This window comes from Aptenodytes forsteri, unplaced genomic scaffold (assembly GCF_000699145.1).
Source record: "Aptenodytes forsteri isolate BGI_AS27 unplaced genomic scaffold, ASM69914v1 Scaffold217, whole genome shotgun sequence".
Classification (NCBI taxonomy): Eukaryota; Metazoa; Chordata; class Aves; order Sphenisciformes; family Spheniscidae; genus Aptenodytes; species Aptenodytes forsteri.
In genome coordinates, this window is record NW_008796222.1 from 4,821,070 (window position 1) to 4,838,424 (window position 17,355).

The 17,355-nt window shown below is 41.2% G+C and overlaps 1 protein-coding gene across 1 annotated transcript in view; it reads right to left on the reverse strand.

The window, feature by feature from the left end:
- Positions 1-17,355, reverse strand: part of NT5DC1 (5'-nucleotidase domain containing 1) — a 162,012-nt gene that overhangs the window by 11,808 nt on the left and 132,849 nt on the right. The window contains exons 9-11 of the mRNA XM_009289193.1: positions 12,115-12,233; positions 11,100-11,258; positions 4,573-4,741 (exon numbers count right to left, since the gene is read on the reverse strand). Of these exons, the coding sequence (XP_009287468.1) occupies positions 4,573-4,741; positions 11,100-11,258; positions 12,115-12,233 (447 nt within the window). The remainder of the gene's footprint in view (positions 1-4,572; positions 4,742-11,099; positions 11,259-12,114; positions 12,234-17,355) is intronic.

A 17,355-nucleotide genomic window follows, 5' to 3' on the forward strand; every position in this document is an offset into this window, starting at 1 on the left:
AGCCTGTGGAGGACCCCACGCCAGAGCAGGTGGATGCGCCCAAAAGAGGCTGTGACCCCGTGGGAAGCCCGCGCTGCTTAACAATCATGAAAGTTAAAAAAAGTTTTTCTTGGGTTCTCCTTTTTAGGATTTAGGACCCTCTTTTTTAATCTTTTCTTTGCAACAAGAAAAAACCCAAACTTACCAAAATTCCATCATGAACTCTAAAACTCCACAGTTACTCATCATGGAATTTTTTGAAGTGGGACTTTTATAAAAATACCAACCATGATCAGAATCAAAGGAAAAGCATTAGCTTGAAATATAAATATCATTTTTGGGATCAAAGAATTGTTAATCAAATATCAACCTAAAATGGTAGCACTGGCTAATTACTTCAGTGAATTTTTCTACAAAAACTTGCTTAGTAATAAAATGTTATTTATATTTGATATTCTTTATAAATTAGAGAGATCTTCTGCAGTTATTGTTGGAATACCTACGTGATGCAGGACATATCATTATTTACATGGGTATCTGGAAATTTGATCAAAAGGCCACAGAGCAGTGGTCACCTGCTCCTTGAAGGTAAAGTTCAGATTACGCAGGTATGGTGGATAAGAGTACCCGCCTCTACTTGGTTCATACCAAACTTGCTGAAGTGGAGGAGGATGTATCAGAAACTGTGGTTTATGCAAAAGGCCATTTTTCAGACAGACCCCTACACCTTTTAATTTCCATGTGCGAGCTCGAATGTAACATTCCCACGGTAATGGATCTTGGTTTGGAAAATTTGGCTTCCGATATCACTGTGCTTGAAAGTGGTCAAAAACTGTAAGGGAACTGTAAATGAGGAGAGGTTCAATAGCAGAAAAGTGAAGAAACTGATGGATTTGTGAATGAGGCATTTAGAATAGGAGTAGGGGCATCGGCTTCTACTATTTTATTAACCATGTACTGTCAATATAATCACGAGCTCATCAGCTCTTTAATACTTGAGAAAAACTTTCCTGCTTACTGAAAGTGGGTAAGGAGAATTAGCTCATAAAAGACCTACAAAATGTTTAGAAAACTGTCAACTTAACTCATCTATTCTTAATATCACAAAGATATAACCGTAACACTGCTCTTCAGTTAAACTTTTTTTAATGTCATCTTAATGTCAAGGTGATAATGTCTTAAATGAAGAGTGTTAATTGACCTGATTTCCTCTCCGAACTGAGGAAAGCACATGGAAGGTATTATAGAAGATCCTTTTTGTCCTTTGGGCAATTTTAACAATAAACAAAGTGTCCTTTTTCATGCACAAGGAAAATGCCAGTTCCTCTTCAGGGACTGTCAGGGGAGTTTAGATGACAAGCTGTGATGCAGTAATCTGCAATCCCACTAATACTTTCCTTGCCAGAGGCGAGATTAGAGTTCCGAATTTCTGATGCATCTTTGAATGATGAATGAATCAACCCCTTTCGAGTCAGATACTGAATTTTCAACAAAAGATGAGGACAGAAGTATATTAGCACAGAAAGATAATGAAGAATGGACTGGACTATTTTTTCACCAAGCTGTCATTTTACTAATTACACATACAATTTGTGTATATGCTCTGTTACTTTACACTTTGAATGGCAAAAAACTGCAACAGCAGCATTCACTGTGAAACCCTTTTCCTGCAACGCTCTTTGGTAAGTGTCAGATCGTTCCCTTCAGTTACACGTATAAATTCTTCAGGTGAAACTATTAGAAGGCATCTGCACCAAACTTAAAACACGTTGGTGAAAAAAGAGAACTGTCAAAGTTGTTTCTATTCCAACTTCTCAATCCAAATCTACAGCTTACTTTTAATATTTTTTTACCCATTGCCTCTATTTAAAAAAAATGGAAACAGGATTGAAGGATTTTATTACCCAAAATTAATTTCTGATAACTCTCTCAAAATAATTCTCATATGAATTTTGATGAAAACTGAGTTATTTTTGTAAAACACCACTAGTATTGAATAATGTTGAATAATTTTTGGAATAACCTTTTTCAATGAAAAATGTGTCTTGAGAAGTAAACCAATCTGTTCTTCATGCACAGATATATATTGCATCCAAACAACAAGAATCAATTTTACAGTTAGCATAGCAGAATTGTCTGCCTTTCACCAAATATTTTTGCAGATCGCAAGCTGTTGGGTTATTTACTTATAAGTGGCACTTACTATTGCTCACATAGACATACAAAGGCCAGGTCAGACATTGCTAATAGCGAAGCCCTGGCGAGCCCACAACTCGCAGGAGGCTGCAGCACACCTCCAGGGAGGTGGCAGCTCGTTCGGCTGGGTCAGGCTGAGCCGGGTGCTGCCGGGGCTGTGCCGGCTGGTGGCCGGGAGCTGGGCTCGTACGGTCAGCACGCTGGCAGCCTGGCTGCGCGGCTGGGCTCGGGGGATCTTGAGGAAAGGCTTGCGTTTTTGCAGCTTAGCAGTGGAAAGGCCTCTGCTGGTAATTAAAGTAGATGACTAGAAAATGAAAAGCTGGAGTGCATCAAACTCGCATAACCCGTTTGAATCTCTTCTAGCTAGTTATTCCCAAATAGCTGCAGCTAAGCTATGACTTACAACTGCGGCCAAAAACTTCAGGGCTTGGCAAAGCAGGGGCTCTCACAGCTTGCTGTGACAGGAGTCAGACAAGGTATTCAAGAGGAGTCAGGAATTCCTCAACATCCATAATAATGAACATCTGCTCTTCCGCACAAACAAACAAGAAATACCTCTCTCTCTAAGAAACCAGAGATGTTCTCGTACCTTCAGCTTTGAGTCCACTTTCAGGCACACAGCTGCAAGTTAAAAACATTATTCCTCCCCTGTCCTTTAGCTCTGGGGTATAAGTTTTGCAGACACCAGCCCCTGCCCCAGCACTGGTCCGACGCAGCAAGGGACGGCACACAGCGTCCCTCCTAATGGAGGAAGGCATTGCAGGGGTTCCACCGCCGATGACAGGCAGCTATACTACTCACTAATTTACACAGATATGCCTTTCTGGTTCTCACCCCTTCATCTGTAGCTGGAAACTTGGCAGTATGTTTGCGGTCTAAAGCCTTTGCTAGCCCTGCAAACTGAGCTGTGGTTTGGGGGAGCTGGCTGGGAGGCAGAGTTTCACAGAGCATGGCTGACCGATGTGTTTCCCCTAGGCCAACACTTCCAAAGCAAGCCACAGAATGACTCTGGAAAAGGTATTAGAAGGGAGTTTTACAGAAGTTACCTCTCTCCTCCAAGGGCAACTTCCCTTGGTATATTTGGGCTTTGTACCTTCAGTCTGAAATACAGACTGCAACATGGCAAATATCAGAATCATAAATACAATTGTGGCACCGTATGAGTTTTCTGTTTTGAGATATCCTTACAACGTATGTATACGTGTAGAATATGGTTGCAAAGAACAGGTCTGTCACATGTTCTGGTGTAGAAATAACTGCTGGGCAAATCTGAAATGCTGTCTTGGAACAACTTTTTATTCCTTGGCCTTACGCATGAAGTAGGCAAGAGATGCTGAACAGAGGGGTTAGTAAACTAAATGCTTGCTGTGTTCTTCATATAGCTAAGCACCTCATTCATTTAATAACTTGTTTATTCCTTTAGATATGGTGTATCGATAAAGTTCAGTAAGGCAAAATGACAGATTGAGGATAGGTAGATGGATGGATGGATAGATAGATAGATAGATAGATAGATAGAGGGTCTTCACCACCACTTCATAATCAACCGATATGTACTGCAGTTGCAAAGTTATTGCAGTATTACTGCTACAACTATTGCTACAAACCATCCAAAATAATGTATGGTCCCTCAGGGGATAAATATTAGTGGAAATCAGAAGATCAGCCATAATTGTACCTTTGACACAGCCTTGATGTAAGAAGGTAGAAAGCCTGAGCTGGTTTCTCAATTAGGTGAATTTTTGGAGAACAAGACATTGCTTGTGATTGCCTTGTTTTTCAGATAAGGAGAATATTTTAGGCTCCAGCTCTGTCCATAATGATGCAGTTTCAAAAGCAATACACACATTTAGAAAAAAAAAAAAGAGAGAGAAGCACAGTGCTAGGCATTCTTGGCTTCATTACATTCCTGCGTTCGTTCATCTCCATTTCAACTGTAAAGGGATAACTGAGCTGATTGAGGAAGGATAACAAGCCAGATCAGAGAAACATATTTGGAAGTCTAAAAAACCCAAGTAATTTGGCATGTGTTTGTTTCCTAAGGTAACTCACCACTGAAAGCAGACACAGCAAAATAGTGTGGGGAAGTCCCGAATCAAAATTCAGGAACTAATCTACAATCTGTTAAATGTTGCATCCTATTTCTAACATAGGATAAACTAAGCATGTAATATTTGCAGGCACAAACAAAAAACTGAACTGGTGTAGCAGACAGCTTTTAAAAGCATAAATGTCAAAGTAATTAATAGCCACTAGCATTAACTGCTGCATGATATGAACAGAATATTTTTGAATGTATTTCGGATACATGTAATCTCAAAAATAGATCTATAGTATGACAAAGTTACTGTGAATACTACATGTTCATTAGGGGAAAAAAAAAGCAATCTTCCTTACCTGCTATTGCTTCAAGAGTAGGGATTGCAATCGTGCTGTAAGTGCTAATACATTTACAGGACCACGTGCGAACTAAGGTTTCCTCTGCATTTTCCAGGCCTGGCAATCTGTCCATGAAGAAAGAGCCCCATTGTTTAGAAACAAAGTAAGGAGCTTTGGGCTGATCACCCTGAAAGAAAAATAAATAAATACGTAATCTTAAAAAAAAAGAAATCTTTCTCTATCCAACCACAAGCCTTAGTTTAAGGAACTCTAGTGTTTCGCTGGTTTTCTGGGAAAACTGTATTGTATCTCAGCAGCAATGTGACTTTAAAATATTATAAAGAAAAACAGTAACAGTCTTCCTCCCATAAGTCTCCAAGCTCCTGTTCATGCAATTTATGGATTCCCTAGGACATAAAAAGTTGGCTTTAAATATTTTTCCCTTAAACAATCTTCTCTTTTCCCCGCTTTTCTGTTTTCGATAGTGTGAACAGCCTGCTGCCTTTCTCTGCTGGAGAAACTTTGGTAGCTGCGGCACAGACCATAACCCAGCCTGGAACTCCTCCTGGGAGAAAGGAGTCTCCCGGTGCTGGATGGAGTAACTGCGAAGGATGCATCATGCCACCTGTGTCATGTTACCTGTTTCTGAGCTGAGGAATGAGCGAGAACAGAGCCTCAGGATCCATGGAGACCCATTCAATTGCCTAGCAAATTGTGAAAAATTGATTTTTTTTCATGTATATTTTCAGACAACAACATGTAGACTCATTATGTTTTAAAGAAAGCATTAAAGCAGCATTGGGAAAACTGATTTCTTTAGCAGTTCATCTTGAAGCCTGCTATATATTGCCATGAGCAGCCAGAAAAAGCTCCAGGAGGCCTCTACAGAAAGATGAAAAAATGGAAAACAAAACTGTGAACTACACTATAGAAAATCTGTTAAAGTCATTTGTGTGCAAAGTCTCTTTTCAGACCGGCAAAGCATAGAAGAACAGATATCCTAGCGTGTGCCTCCAAATTCGTGAACTTTTGTACTTTATTTTCCCTTTAACCCCTTTCTTAATAGTTTTGAGAATCTGCTGGAATAATTTGTGTTTATGACAGAGGTCTGTGGCTTTTGATCACAAGAAAGCTGTTGATCCAGCTGAACAGACCATGTCAGTAAACACAGGGCCATTCTTTTTGTGATTCTGCATTCTGTTTTTTCTCTGAGCATAGCTGGGAGTGAGGAGGAGGAAGTATTGATTTGGACAAATATAGATACTGGTTTCTGCCTTCTGATGCAAATAGGTTGGGAAAAAAACCCACGTCTTTTGCTTCAAAACAAGCAGTTAACTTAAGAGCTGGGCTCTTTTGTGTTTCTTTTTTTTGCCTCACACACAGGGACAGCATCTTACCTTTTTTTTTTGCCAGATATTATCCTTCCATGCAAATCCCAGGACTTTACATCAGTTATAATTAAATGTAGATGCTATGCTGAATTAAAATCCATTTGCCAGCTGAATGACACATGCAGAAAACTCATAACAGCTGTTACAGCTGTTCAGGTGATTAATCAAAACAACAATCCTAGTACTGGCCCACATAAGCATTTGCTCAAAAGACTGGGCCTTGTTTATTGACAAGAGAAAAAATCTGAGGCTTCTGCTTTTTGAAATGTATGATTGGTTCAACAGGCAATTAGAATTGCAATCTGAGGAAATGAATTGATTTTTTCAGAGATCTGATTCCCAGAGTGGGAATTTCTTCCTTATTAAGGAGGAGGGAGTTACATTTTGGATTTACAGCCCAAGCCCTTAGTAAAACCAAAGCCAGTTAGATATGAGACAAAAATTCTGAGGCTTCTGCTTTTTGAAATGTATGATTGGTTCAACAGGCAATTAGAATTGCAATCTGAGGAAATGAATTGATTTTTTCAGAGATCTGATTCCCAGAGTGGGAATTTCTTCCTTATTAAGGAGGAGGGAGTTACATTTTGGATTTACAGCCCAAGCCCTTAGTAAAACCAAAGCCAGTTAGATATGAGAGCTGTCATCAAGTCACCTGGTAGAGAACTCCCGTCATTTTGCTACTGGCTTATCTCCACATGACAGGGGTGGTTTGGTAGGCTAAATCTCGATCTCAAATCTGAAAAGAGCTGTCAAAACTTTGTCCACATCCTTAGGAAGCATCAGACATTGCTCCCCCTGCCATCCCTAACTGATGCCTAGATGTCCATATCTCATCTGCAGCATACATAGCCTGCAATGAAGGACAGACCACGTACCATGAATCTATACCCCTGTGAAATGATGCAAAACTCTCCTGTTAACATCACTATCCCTCACATGCCTGGAGGCACACGTTCAGCAGTGGGGCTGAGGAGCTCTGGAAGGTGCACCAGCCACTCCTGTAGTCCCCAGGCATGGGGTTTGCTCTCGCAGCAGGACAGTAGAACTTGGGAAGTGCTGAGCAATCCCTCTTTCTTATGGAAAACCCCCAAGCATGTGGTTTTGCTCTCAGGCATATTGGTCAGACAGTAGCAGGTCAGACGTTGATTATGTCAGTTGAGGGTACAAAGCCTCAAAGACTACGTCTAGACTTCAGAGAAATAACGATGGTACCAGCATTCCCCAAGTCCCAGGGCTTTCCACTAAGTTAAAGCACCTGGAATACTTACTATCACCTTTGCTTTATTAACTGCAGACAAATAGGGCCTGTTAACAGAGCAGACAGAATCTGTTAACAGGACCCTTGGGTAACACTGATTTGTCAGCTTACAAATGACCTTTCTAAAATACAAATAGGCAGGGAGCTGAGCTCTGAAGTTTTTCTACATATGGTAAAGAGATGAAAGAAAGAAGGATGTAAAGGAGACAGGAGTGAAAAATCAAGCTGTTAGTATTTTTTAAAGGTGTTATTTAGATGAGGATTTGCCATCTATGCCATTGTCTTTGTACCAAGCGCAGAGCACTAGGATTCCTTTCCTGCATCCAGTATGACGGATGGTGCCGATGGCTGTATGCTTTGTGCCAAGGTAGTAACATCACCACCGACTCTTAGTGCCAGAAAAAAATCAATGCTCAAAATACAGTTTTGCCGGTATAACGGCAAGTATTTGAGGTGCTTCCGCCAGCACAGCTGTGCTGGTCACAACAACCAGATGTCCCTGAATAACACACCCATGCTGGGTGTGCAAATGGGCAAGCCTGCCACTGGTCTAACTTTTGCACGGAACCTGCCCCCCACAAGTCATGTGCAAATATAAAATGTTTCACCCATGATCATTGTACCTAAACTACAACATGGATCGCTATAAGCAGACTTTAAAATAAAATGCATTTCACTTCAAGATATTGCTTTAAGGATATTGCTTTAACTCGCCAGGCTTCACAACAGCCCATCAGGTTGTTTCTGAAAGTACTGTTAGATTTGTGTTAAAGATAAATGGGAATAAAGAGACAAACAGAGACAAAAGGCACAGAGTAATTAGCCTCGTCTATGGTCACGGCAAGGGAGTCCTGGAAATTCGGGTGGTTACGGGCCCTGACCCCCCCCAACCAACCAGCCACTAGGCAATACTGTAAAAATTAGTTTTTCCTTCTAACTGCAAAAATATCATCTATATGCGCCAATAAATTCTTTGATTTCTGCTCCATTCATTCCTATAGCCCAAGGTTTTTACATGCTGACTAGCTCCTCTGTAATCGTTTCCCTCAAAATCCTGGGACAAATTCCAGCTTTTCTTCGAGTTTTCATTGATGGAATTGATCACACATTTAAAGAACAGAAGGCAAAAACAAAGCCTCCAGCCAAGCAAACAAACTCCCAAATCTGGGGGGGAATCTTGTTTCAACACAATGCTTGGTATTATTTTTCCCCCTGCATGCTGCAATTCACTTAGGAGCCGAGTAATTGCATGAATAGTTTTTAGTTCGCTATTCTCTTGCTCATTTGATTATGACTCATATACTTGAAAGAACTGCAGTTGTTACCATAATTTCACAGTTATGTGTATCTGGCTTATATCATGCATTTAATTGAAGGGAAAAGACAAAAACTGCTAATGAAAATGGAAATCACTAGCCTCCCACTTTGTGTGTGAGGAGGTTGTTTTCTTCCCCTCTCTCCATTAGTGATGAAATGCCAGTCAACGAACTGAAAACAGGCTTTTGTAATTTCTTTCTGAAAGAGGCAATTGCAAATTAGAAGTAATAATTTGTTTCTTTAATAATATTTTGTAAAGATTGATAGAAGGGAGGATCACATCTTGTATTAAATTTTCAGTCCCTCCCTGCACACACAGCATGGCATGGAAAATCTGCAATAGCGGTGTGTTTTTTGTATTGCCAGTGGATGATATGGCTGATGAAAAAGACTAAATCTAATCTGTTAGTGCCTAATTTTCCAAAACCACCTGACTTTGTACAATCCTTTGAATTGGCTTTTCTCTCCTCTTAACCAAAGAGTTAATGGGAGAAGTTGATTAGGGGAATAAAAATAAAACTTTCATAGGCTTGTAAAGGTAGTCCCTTTGAACTAGTCCTGTTAAGTTAGTGGTGTCCAGTCAACTGCAGAGATGTGGATGTGACCTGTTGTTCAGACTCCAGTGAGCAGCGTGGTAATGAAATAACACCACTGACCTGCCACGGCCCCCCTGGTTCAGGTTCCTTTAATCAAGGCAATTCATTTCTCCCTTGCTTGCTTGCTGTCACTGGTAGCGGATGTAAACTGAACAGGGGTTGTGTGTGGCAGGGGTGGTGTCTCCCCGAGATACTGCAATCTCTTACCAGGAATACTACAGTGTTAGTGAAATGTCGAGCACCTGTCTAAAAGTCTCAATTTCCCGCTTGATAACTGCAGCGATAGAGAAGATGGATCTTGTGAGCAGTCGACCAGAGGTATTGCAACAAGATAAAACCAAATCATCATCAAGGGCTTAGAAATACATCACTCGATAACTCTTTCTTTGTACTTCCAGGAAAAGAAACATTTTCTGGCTGCCTGTTTAAAAATGTGTGCTTCAAAAGCATATATCGAACATGTTTAAGAAACCATGGTTGAATAAAAACCCCCAAACCTTGCAGAGATGTAAGTTCTATGCGGCAATGCAGCAGAGTCTCCAGTCAGAGAATGAACAATTTATGGAGGAGAATGAGTTATTTTTATAGCATTAATTAATTGAATCAAATTATATTAACCTATGTAGCACTACTACTCACTCTTCCTTTCCCCCCTCCTTTCTTACTGAGAAACACATTTTTCTTGATAGGAGACTTGAGTTTGTTTGTCTTCATTTTTGTTTTTATACAACCCAGGAAAAAGCCTAAACATTAATGATTACATTTCCTTATTTCAGTGACTGAAATGTCCTTGTCTGACCTTAGTTTAGAAATCAGGATAGTGGGGGAAAATATTAGATATGTCTATTAAAAAAAGTAGAGAAATAGATGTCACATCTATATTGTTTTAGTCCCATAGAAGATATCCTTTTCTCCATAAAAAACCAGGGGATTTTAAAACACTTCTTAGTCAGATTAAAAACATCTCTAGTATAAAAGCACCTGACAAAAATCTTCCTATCAATAAGTTAACTTTTTAATCACAAAGAGTAATTATTTAAAAAGAAAAAAAAAGTTAAGTGCTTTTCAAAGCAAAGTGCAAAAAGCATATATATCTCTCTGCAATTAGAAGAAAATGACCTATTTATTTAGGAACATAAGAAAAGAAGAAACAGCCATAGCGGAGAGTGAAGCTGCACTGTAGTTCCTACAAAGGACACGCTGGAGGTACAATGCTGCCGCCTCGGCCATCCGAGTGCCATTCCCTATCTACTTTGTTCTTTGGCAGCGGAGAGAAGGATAAACCATAGTAACCTTCCACCTTCTGTGGGGGAATTGACATGTGGCAGTTACGCTAAGGCCCTGATTCCCGGCTGCGATCAACCTGAAAATCACATTATTTATCTGAGGTAACTATCAGTGGTCTGCATTGGACCAGACTTTGAAACAGTCCCTCTTATCTGAGCGCAGCTGTCACCAAAATAAACAACCTACGAGGGAAGCAGCAAATTAAAAGTTCTTTGTATATAAGGGAAGCACAAGCAAACTGTATTTCACAGAGAGAGTGAGCAAGCTTTAAAACAACCTAATAAAAATTCCTCTGCATTTACTGTTGGCCACAACACGCAGGGAAACATCGTGAACTCGGCAGAGTTCAGGTGCTGGACTTGTGATAAGCAGCTGTGAAATTTCTCCTTGTAGGACACAGGGCGGGTTCTTGTTACTGAAAAGACGACTATGTTTTTCGGTTAAGGGACTGCACATACAGGTCTTTTTCTGAGGTCCGCGATTTAGCTCTGGGTAGAGGCTCCGTGTCACCCAAGCAATGCCAAGCTGGGACAGGATGGCACCTGCCGGTGCGGCAAGGAGGGTACGTCTGCAAGTGATACTGATGCTGCTAGCAGCCTGGTAAGATAAGCAGGCTCATTCTCAGCGCAGGTGGCACGAGGCTTTTTTGTAACTTATTTTCTTCTGTTCCAGGAAACATCTGCAAGGAACCCTTACCTCATATTTTCCTTTCTTCTCCAAGGGCTCAGATTCAGTCTCCGCAGGCACCGTAACTTTGTCCCCTAGAAGTTCCTCTAAGATGAAGACGGTTTCCCAGTTGCTATAGTGATGAGCTGGGAAAATATCTGAGTGCATACTGTCACCAAAATAAACAACCTACGAGGGAAGCAGCAAATTAAAAGTTCGTTGTATATGAGGAAAACACAAGCAAACTGTATTTCACAAAGAGATAAAACGAGCTTTAAAACAACCCAATAAAAATTCCTCTGTGTTTACAGTCGGCCATGACACACACAGATCTTATTAATGTCACAGTTTGGGGTTTTATCTTCAACCAGCTCTGTAAGGAAAAGGCTGGCCCTGCACACCCTCCTCGCTCTCACCCTCCAGGGACATTGGAAGGGGATGCCTGGCTGGACCGGCACAGGGGACACCGCTGAGATTTTTGACTGACAGAAATAGCCTGCCAGGAAGCAGTGGAAAAGACTACCAAGAAAATACACTAAACAATGGGAATGAATTTTGGACAACTTTGGAAACAAGGGAGAACACGGAGCATCTCTCGGTGACTCAGAACTCTTCTGTGCCCAGGGGGTAGTTTACCCACTAGGGAAAATGTGGTCCCACCGTCTTCAGTGGCATTTTCACCCATCCAGGCCTGTAATTAAAATAACAGGATCCTAGTTTTCACTGATGCCACCCTTTAATCTATTTGATCTGTTTCCTCAGGGAGATGGTTTATTTCCTGATTACAATCTGATTCTCTCCAAAGCTGACGAAATGCATGACCATGCACACAGAATAAAACATCTAGAAAGTTTACATATTCTACCGATAAGAAGACTAATACGCTGCTTCCAGTTCTGGACTGCAGTCTGTTAGACAACAGCAAGCATAACCAGAACAAAAATTTGTGACCCATTATAGCAGTAACTTTAATGAAAGCTTGTCTGGTGAATTTTAGACCGAAACAGGGTATTTTCAGAAAGATTTACTCTCACTTATAACATACCTTGGGATCCAACTTGCCAGTCATCTTCTTCAGTAGTTCATAAAGCTGGATAGCATTACCTTGGGAATACCAGCCGGGCTTGTCCAGTGATAGGAGAGCCTCCTGCTCCTCGTCATTCTCTGAAATCACCAAGCAAAATCGCTCGCTGTTAGTGAGAGCAGCCCATGCTCCTGTACTTGTGAGATGTGTGAGAAGCTGCCTGTGCACAGCTTGGAGATCATGGTCTATTTTGACATTAAACCAGCTCTAGTGTCTGGCTCAAGTCCTGGTACTGACTGTGGGTTCAGCCAAGGTGTTTGGTAGCTGGGGGTAGGCAGACATTTGTGAGAAAACCAGCAGCCGAGCCTCGTCTGCAAGGGCTACAGAAGAGCTGAGGAATCAAAGTCATAGGCTTTGTCTCCCAAACACTGCAGCAGTGAAGGCAAGAAACCACACGGACCAGACTGATGGAGAAGCTGCTACAGATCTAAGGTGAAACCATAAGCTAAGACAGACTGTAAGAGACAGCATGTACCCTTCCCCACAGACAAATTACCTACTGCTTTTAAACACTGACAGAAATACAACAAAACAGACTGAGGTAGCTCTTACGGGCATTTGCCAGCCTTAGATCAGCACAAACAATGAGCAGTTCCAGTTATGAACCAGTTTCAAAGAAATGACGAGCAGACAATATTACTGCTGGTGGTGTAACCCACATTGGCATATATCCACATTGGCAGCTGTCAGTGAACTGGAAAAATCAGTAGAAGCTGAAACTCCCTGGTCATCACCCAACTGTGCCATAGGCTTCGTTTCTAGCTGGTCCCAAAGCAGCTGGATCTGTCCTGGTGTCCATGTAACCTTATTGCTCATTCAGATCCATGTGCTATTGCCAGATGAACTCCTTTTAGCTTCTTGCTGGAGCCAAAATACTAGCCTTAGTGAACCGATAAACTAGAATTTCATCAGAAATATTAATATTAATGTCTTCTGTCTATTGAAGTGGTTAAACAAAAGGGTGATTTTGTTATTCAGCCTCAATCAAAGATGTCTTATTTTTTATGCTAGAGACAGAGGTGTTAGAAGCCAATACAGTACTTTGACCTGACTTAGCTGTAACATCAGGACTTCAGTTTTTCTCCTGCTTTATAGAACTTTTCAAAGTACTTAAAATGTGTTAGGAAGAAGACTAAGACAGAGCAGACTTCATTTGGTTAGAGACTGCTGAAAGCTGGAATGCAAAGTTTGGAGAACAGTGAAATGACAAGACAGCTTAATGTTTAAAAGCACTGAAGATGTACTTGGCGCAGTACGTTGGTCCTTGAAAGAAATAAAAAAGAAGCAAAAAGAGGGAAATAGGTATATGCAGAGAGGCAGTAAATCATTCTTTAATATTATGAATCTAAGAATTTGAATAAACACACGATTTATTCTCAGACACAATTATTCTATATTAAGGGTGTTTTATAAACTAGGAAAAACCAAGGAAATTCAAAGTTGACACTAACAAGTCACGTAGAACTTGTGTGGAAATGTCTTTTCCTTTTTTCTTCTTCAGAAACCTAACGATAATTATAAGTATGATAGCATCCATTAAAAAATCTTAATTTCCTGACTTTTAAAATACTTTTGACTAAACAACTTTTGATCAAACAGAAGTTGTCAAACTTCAGCAAATTTGTTTTATTTTCCCGGTATTTTTAGACATATCTGTAAGGCTGGCTGAACAAGTAGACACAATCTTCAAATGATATGGACATAGAAAGAGAAACCTATGAAAACAACTCTTTTGAGCTGCTATCAAAAGTTTCTTGAGATTTTTGAAGGTTTGTATAGCTATCGTTGTCTCTCCATTCATTCAGTCAGGAAAATACTGGAGAAAAATGGAGCTATTATGAGAGGGAATTTCAGAATAACAACATTGCATTTGCGAAGAGGAGCCCTATGTATTACAGCAGCACCAGAAAGCTCCAGCAAAGAGCACGACCCTGCTTTGCTACCTCTATGGAAAGGCGTGAGGGGCAGTCCTGACTGAAAAATTCACTCTAATTACAGGGTAGAAGATCTCTCACCCTGTGAGATCTATTACTGTCACCCCTAGCAATGGGATTCATCTCACTTAACTCGATGCATCCGGAATTTAGGCTTCTAATTTACAGCTACAATCTGAACTAGTTGGCCGGGATCCCTCGGTAGGCAAAAGAGAGCACAAGAAGCACTTTCCATAGGTGCCAGCTCTAGAGAAGGAAAGGATTTAATTAAGTTAGGAATTTCGCTTTTGGGCACTGAAATGAAGGGAAATTTCGAAGCCTGGTGTCCTCCTCTATGCTTGGAGGCAGTAAACAGCATTGAGATGTCTAATTCATTATGGGAACACCTTGATTTTGGAAGGAGCTTCAGAAATGTGAGGAATTAGGAAAGGTCCTTTATAATATTTGAGCTGTAGGGTTATAGGGATAAGCAAACCTTGCCTCGAGCCGTCATATGGCTGCTTGTGCTCACACATCTAGGGGTGACTGTGTCAATTTTTTTTCTGTAATCAGAAGTGGGAGGAAATTAATGGTGTTTCAGTTGCAGTAAGTCATTGATGAGAACGGTTTCTAATCCACTTACACTTTCCCATTGGCAAAATACAGCCAAGGAAATTATTTTTAGGCACTGGCTCTTAAGGCCTCTTGTAGTAGTTCTGCCATGTAAAAATTGATACACAACAACTTAAAAACCCATCAATGACACCATTGGCTCTGGCTTTGTATTGTATCCTTCAGATAGCAGCTACCTGACAGCACTGAAGAAATCTGCAAATTTCCTGCAAAACCGCTGCATAAATGTGATTATAGTAGTTCCTAATATATTTTAGATATTCCAAGCCTAACATTGGCTACACTCAGACAAGAGGAAAACTGCTGCTGACTTTCCTTCCACTTTGCTGTTATTGATTCATAAAGTTCATTCGAAGGTCAGGAATGCTATAAATATTCCTTCAGCAGGAAGCAACACATATATAGGCGGGGATGCTAATGCTTCAGGTCTTATAAGCTGGGAGGAAAAGGAGACATCCTGACAATTTCAAACAGACTGGATAACCAAAAAGAATTTCTCAGATGATTTAGATAGAGCGATTTGCTTCCTTCTGAAGTCTAATATATCACTGCAACCTGGATTCCTGGCTGTCGACTGAAAACGTGCCACGACAAGAAATGTAAAGGTAGCAAGCAAGTAAAATTAAAATAATTAAACCCAGAAAATAATTCTATTAAAACACTCACCCAAACCTCAACAGTGATTCAGAGCACTTTTCCTGAGGGGAAGTTACTGTTCCTTTTTAAAAACAACAACAAAAGCTTGACTCATGCTGGGGCAATATTAATATTGCTGGAATGGCAATTTGCATATTGCTGTGTCTAACAGCTTGGGAAATGTTTTCTGATTCAGAAATGTACTCCCATCACCATTAGCAGATACATTTTTTCAGATAAACCAATTCACTAACAGGACTCAATATCCTTTTTCTTGTGAGAATTTTCTTGCCTGCCTTTAAATGTGCGTTGCAGGTTTATAACATGGGCTGCGGAACATCTGGTTTCATTCTGAATGAATATGCAAAAAGTAATCAGTGAAGCTTATTCCCATTTAAATGACAACTGATGGTAATTTACTTTGGCACAGAGTCGCTCCTTGGGAAAAAACTCTGCACACACTTCCTTACTGCCATCTGCTTTGCTATCTGCTTATGGGTTATACCTGCCGAGATGGAAGCCTGAACACATGCGGTGCTGAGGTTGTGTTCACACTGCATGTTCAGCCCAGGGTCTGAACCTGGAGCTCCATCCCTAACCTGGCTGGCGTTTGTTTACACTGTTAAACCCCAGCCCATGAGACGGGGCTCTCATCTGGGAAGCCCAAGGTTAAGAGAGAAGCTAAGATGTGAGGGCGAATTTACGCTTTGACACTTACTCACCTATACTCAGCTACACCTACACTGAGGTTAATTTTCATCAGTTCACCACCCCTGAGGCCACCACCCTGCGCTGCTCCTTTGGTTGGGTGCCCTATGGCGAGCGTTGGTTACCTGCCGGGGCGAGGACCCGCGAGTGACTCACCTGAGAGCCTGAGGACACCTCGCACCTACTTGACTGGGCAGAGACGGGGGATAAAAAAAGAACTCCAAGTGCCTGGAGGCCGTGCCAGCTGAAGATGTGCTAGGTTTAACTGCAGTGTGTGTACAGCTCCCCAGCAGCCTCTTCTTCTGCCTTCCTGTGTTCCTCCCGATAGCCTTTAACTCGTTTCCATACAAATCTAGTTAGACCGGCTATTAGGGTTACTGATATTTTTTGTTCCTTTGAACAAAAGAATAAATAAATAGAATAAAAACATGCGGTGACTCTCTTCCTACCCATGGGCAGCTCTTGCGGGCTCTCACTGCGTGCAGGCACTTAGCGCAGATGAGCGTATGTGTTTAGCACACTGAAGCCCTGGTTACCACCTCAGGGGGCTATTGTAAAACAAGTATGTTTTATAATCCACAACTATCATACTGATACGCCTCTCTGCAATTTAAAATAATGTCATTTCAGGCCCTAAGGACATTAATATAAAAGCCGGGTTATGTTCCAGCCCAGCTTGCAAGCACAGTCTGATTCTAGATGGCATTTTGAGCTCATTTAAGAAACACAAACTCTTTTCCAGAAGGGGACTTGGGGCAGGAAAGCACATCGTTTTACAGTCGAGCCAAAGGGACCTGCATAAGTAAAATCCTTCTGGTGGCTTCTTCCAGTTGTAAAAGGAATGAGATGGGATGACATAAGCTGTAGAGTTCCTCTGTGGGCATGCTCTCCATGAAGAAAGCAAGTACTTACAAGCTTGCTGGGGGTAAAACTTCATACCCTATGGGCACCCTTCTGTAGGGTAGCACCCCAAATTCCTATGTATAGATCAACCACCTTTGCTGGGTGGTTTCCAGGATTCATACAGATATTACTGTGTGTTTTGCCATCCCTGAATTACTTGTGTGCCCTGGAAGCATCTGTGAAATCCATCTGCCCGACACGCGCACCAGCGCTTGCCAGTCTCCTGTCTGACTGGATGACTGCAGGGAAGTGATAAGGAACAAATTATTCCCTTAGCATGATGTGCTGAAATAAAACGTTAAGGCTTCCCAAAGTGACTAGTAATTTTGGCCATCTCCATTTTTGGCTGTCCAATCTGATTTTTTTCAGAAAAAGCCTGAAGATCAGCTCCCCTTCCTGCCCTTGCATC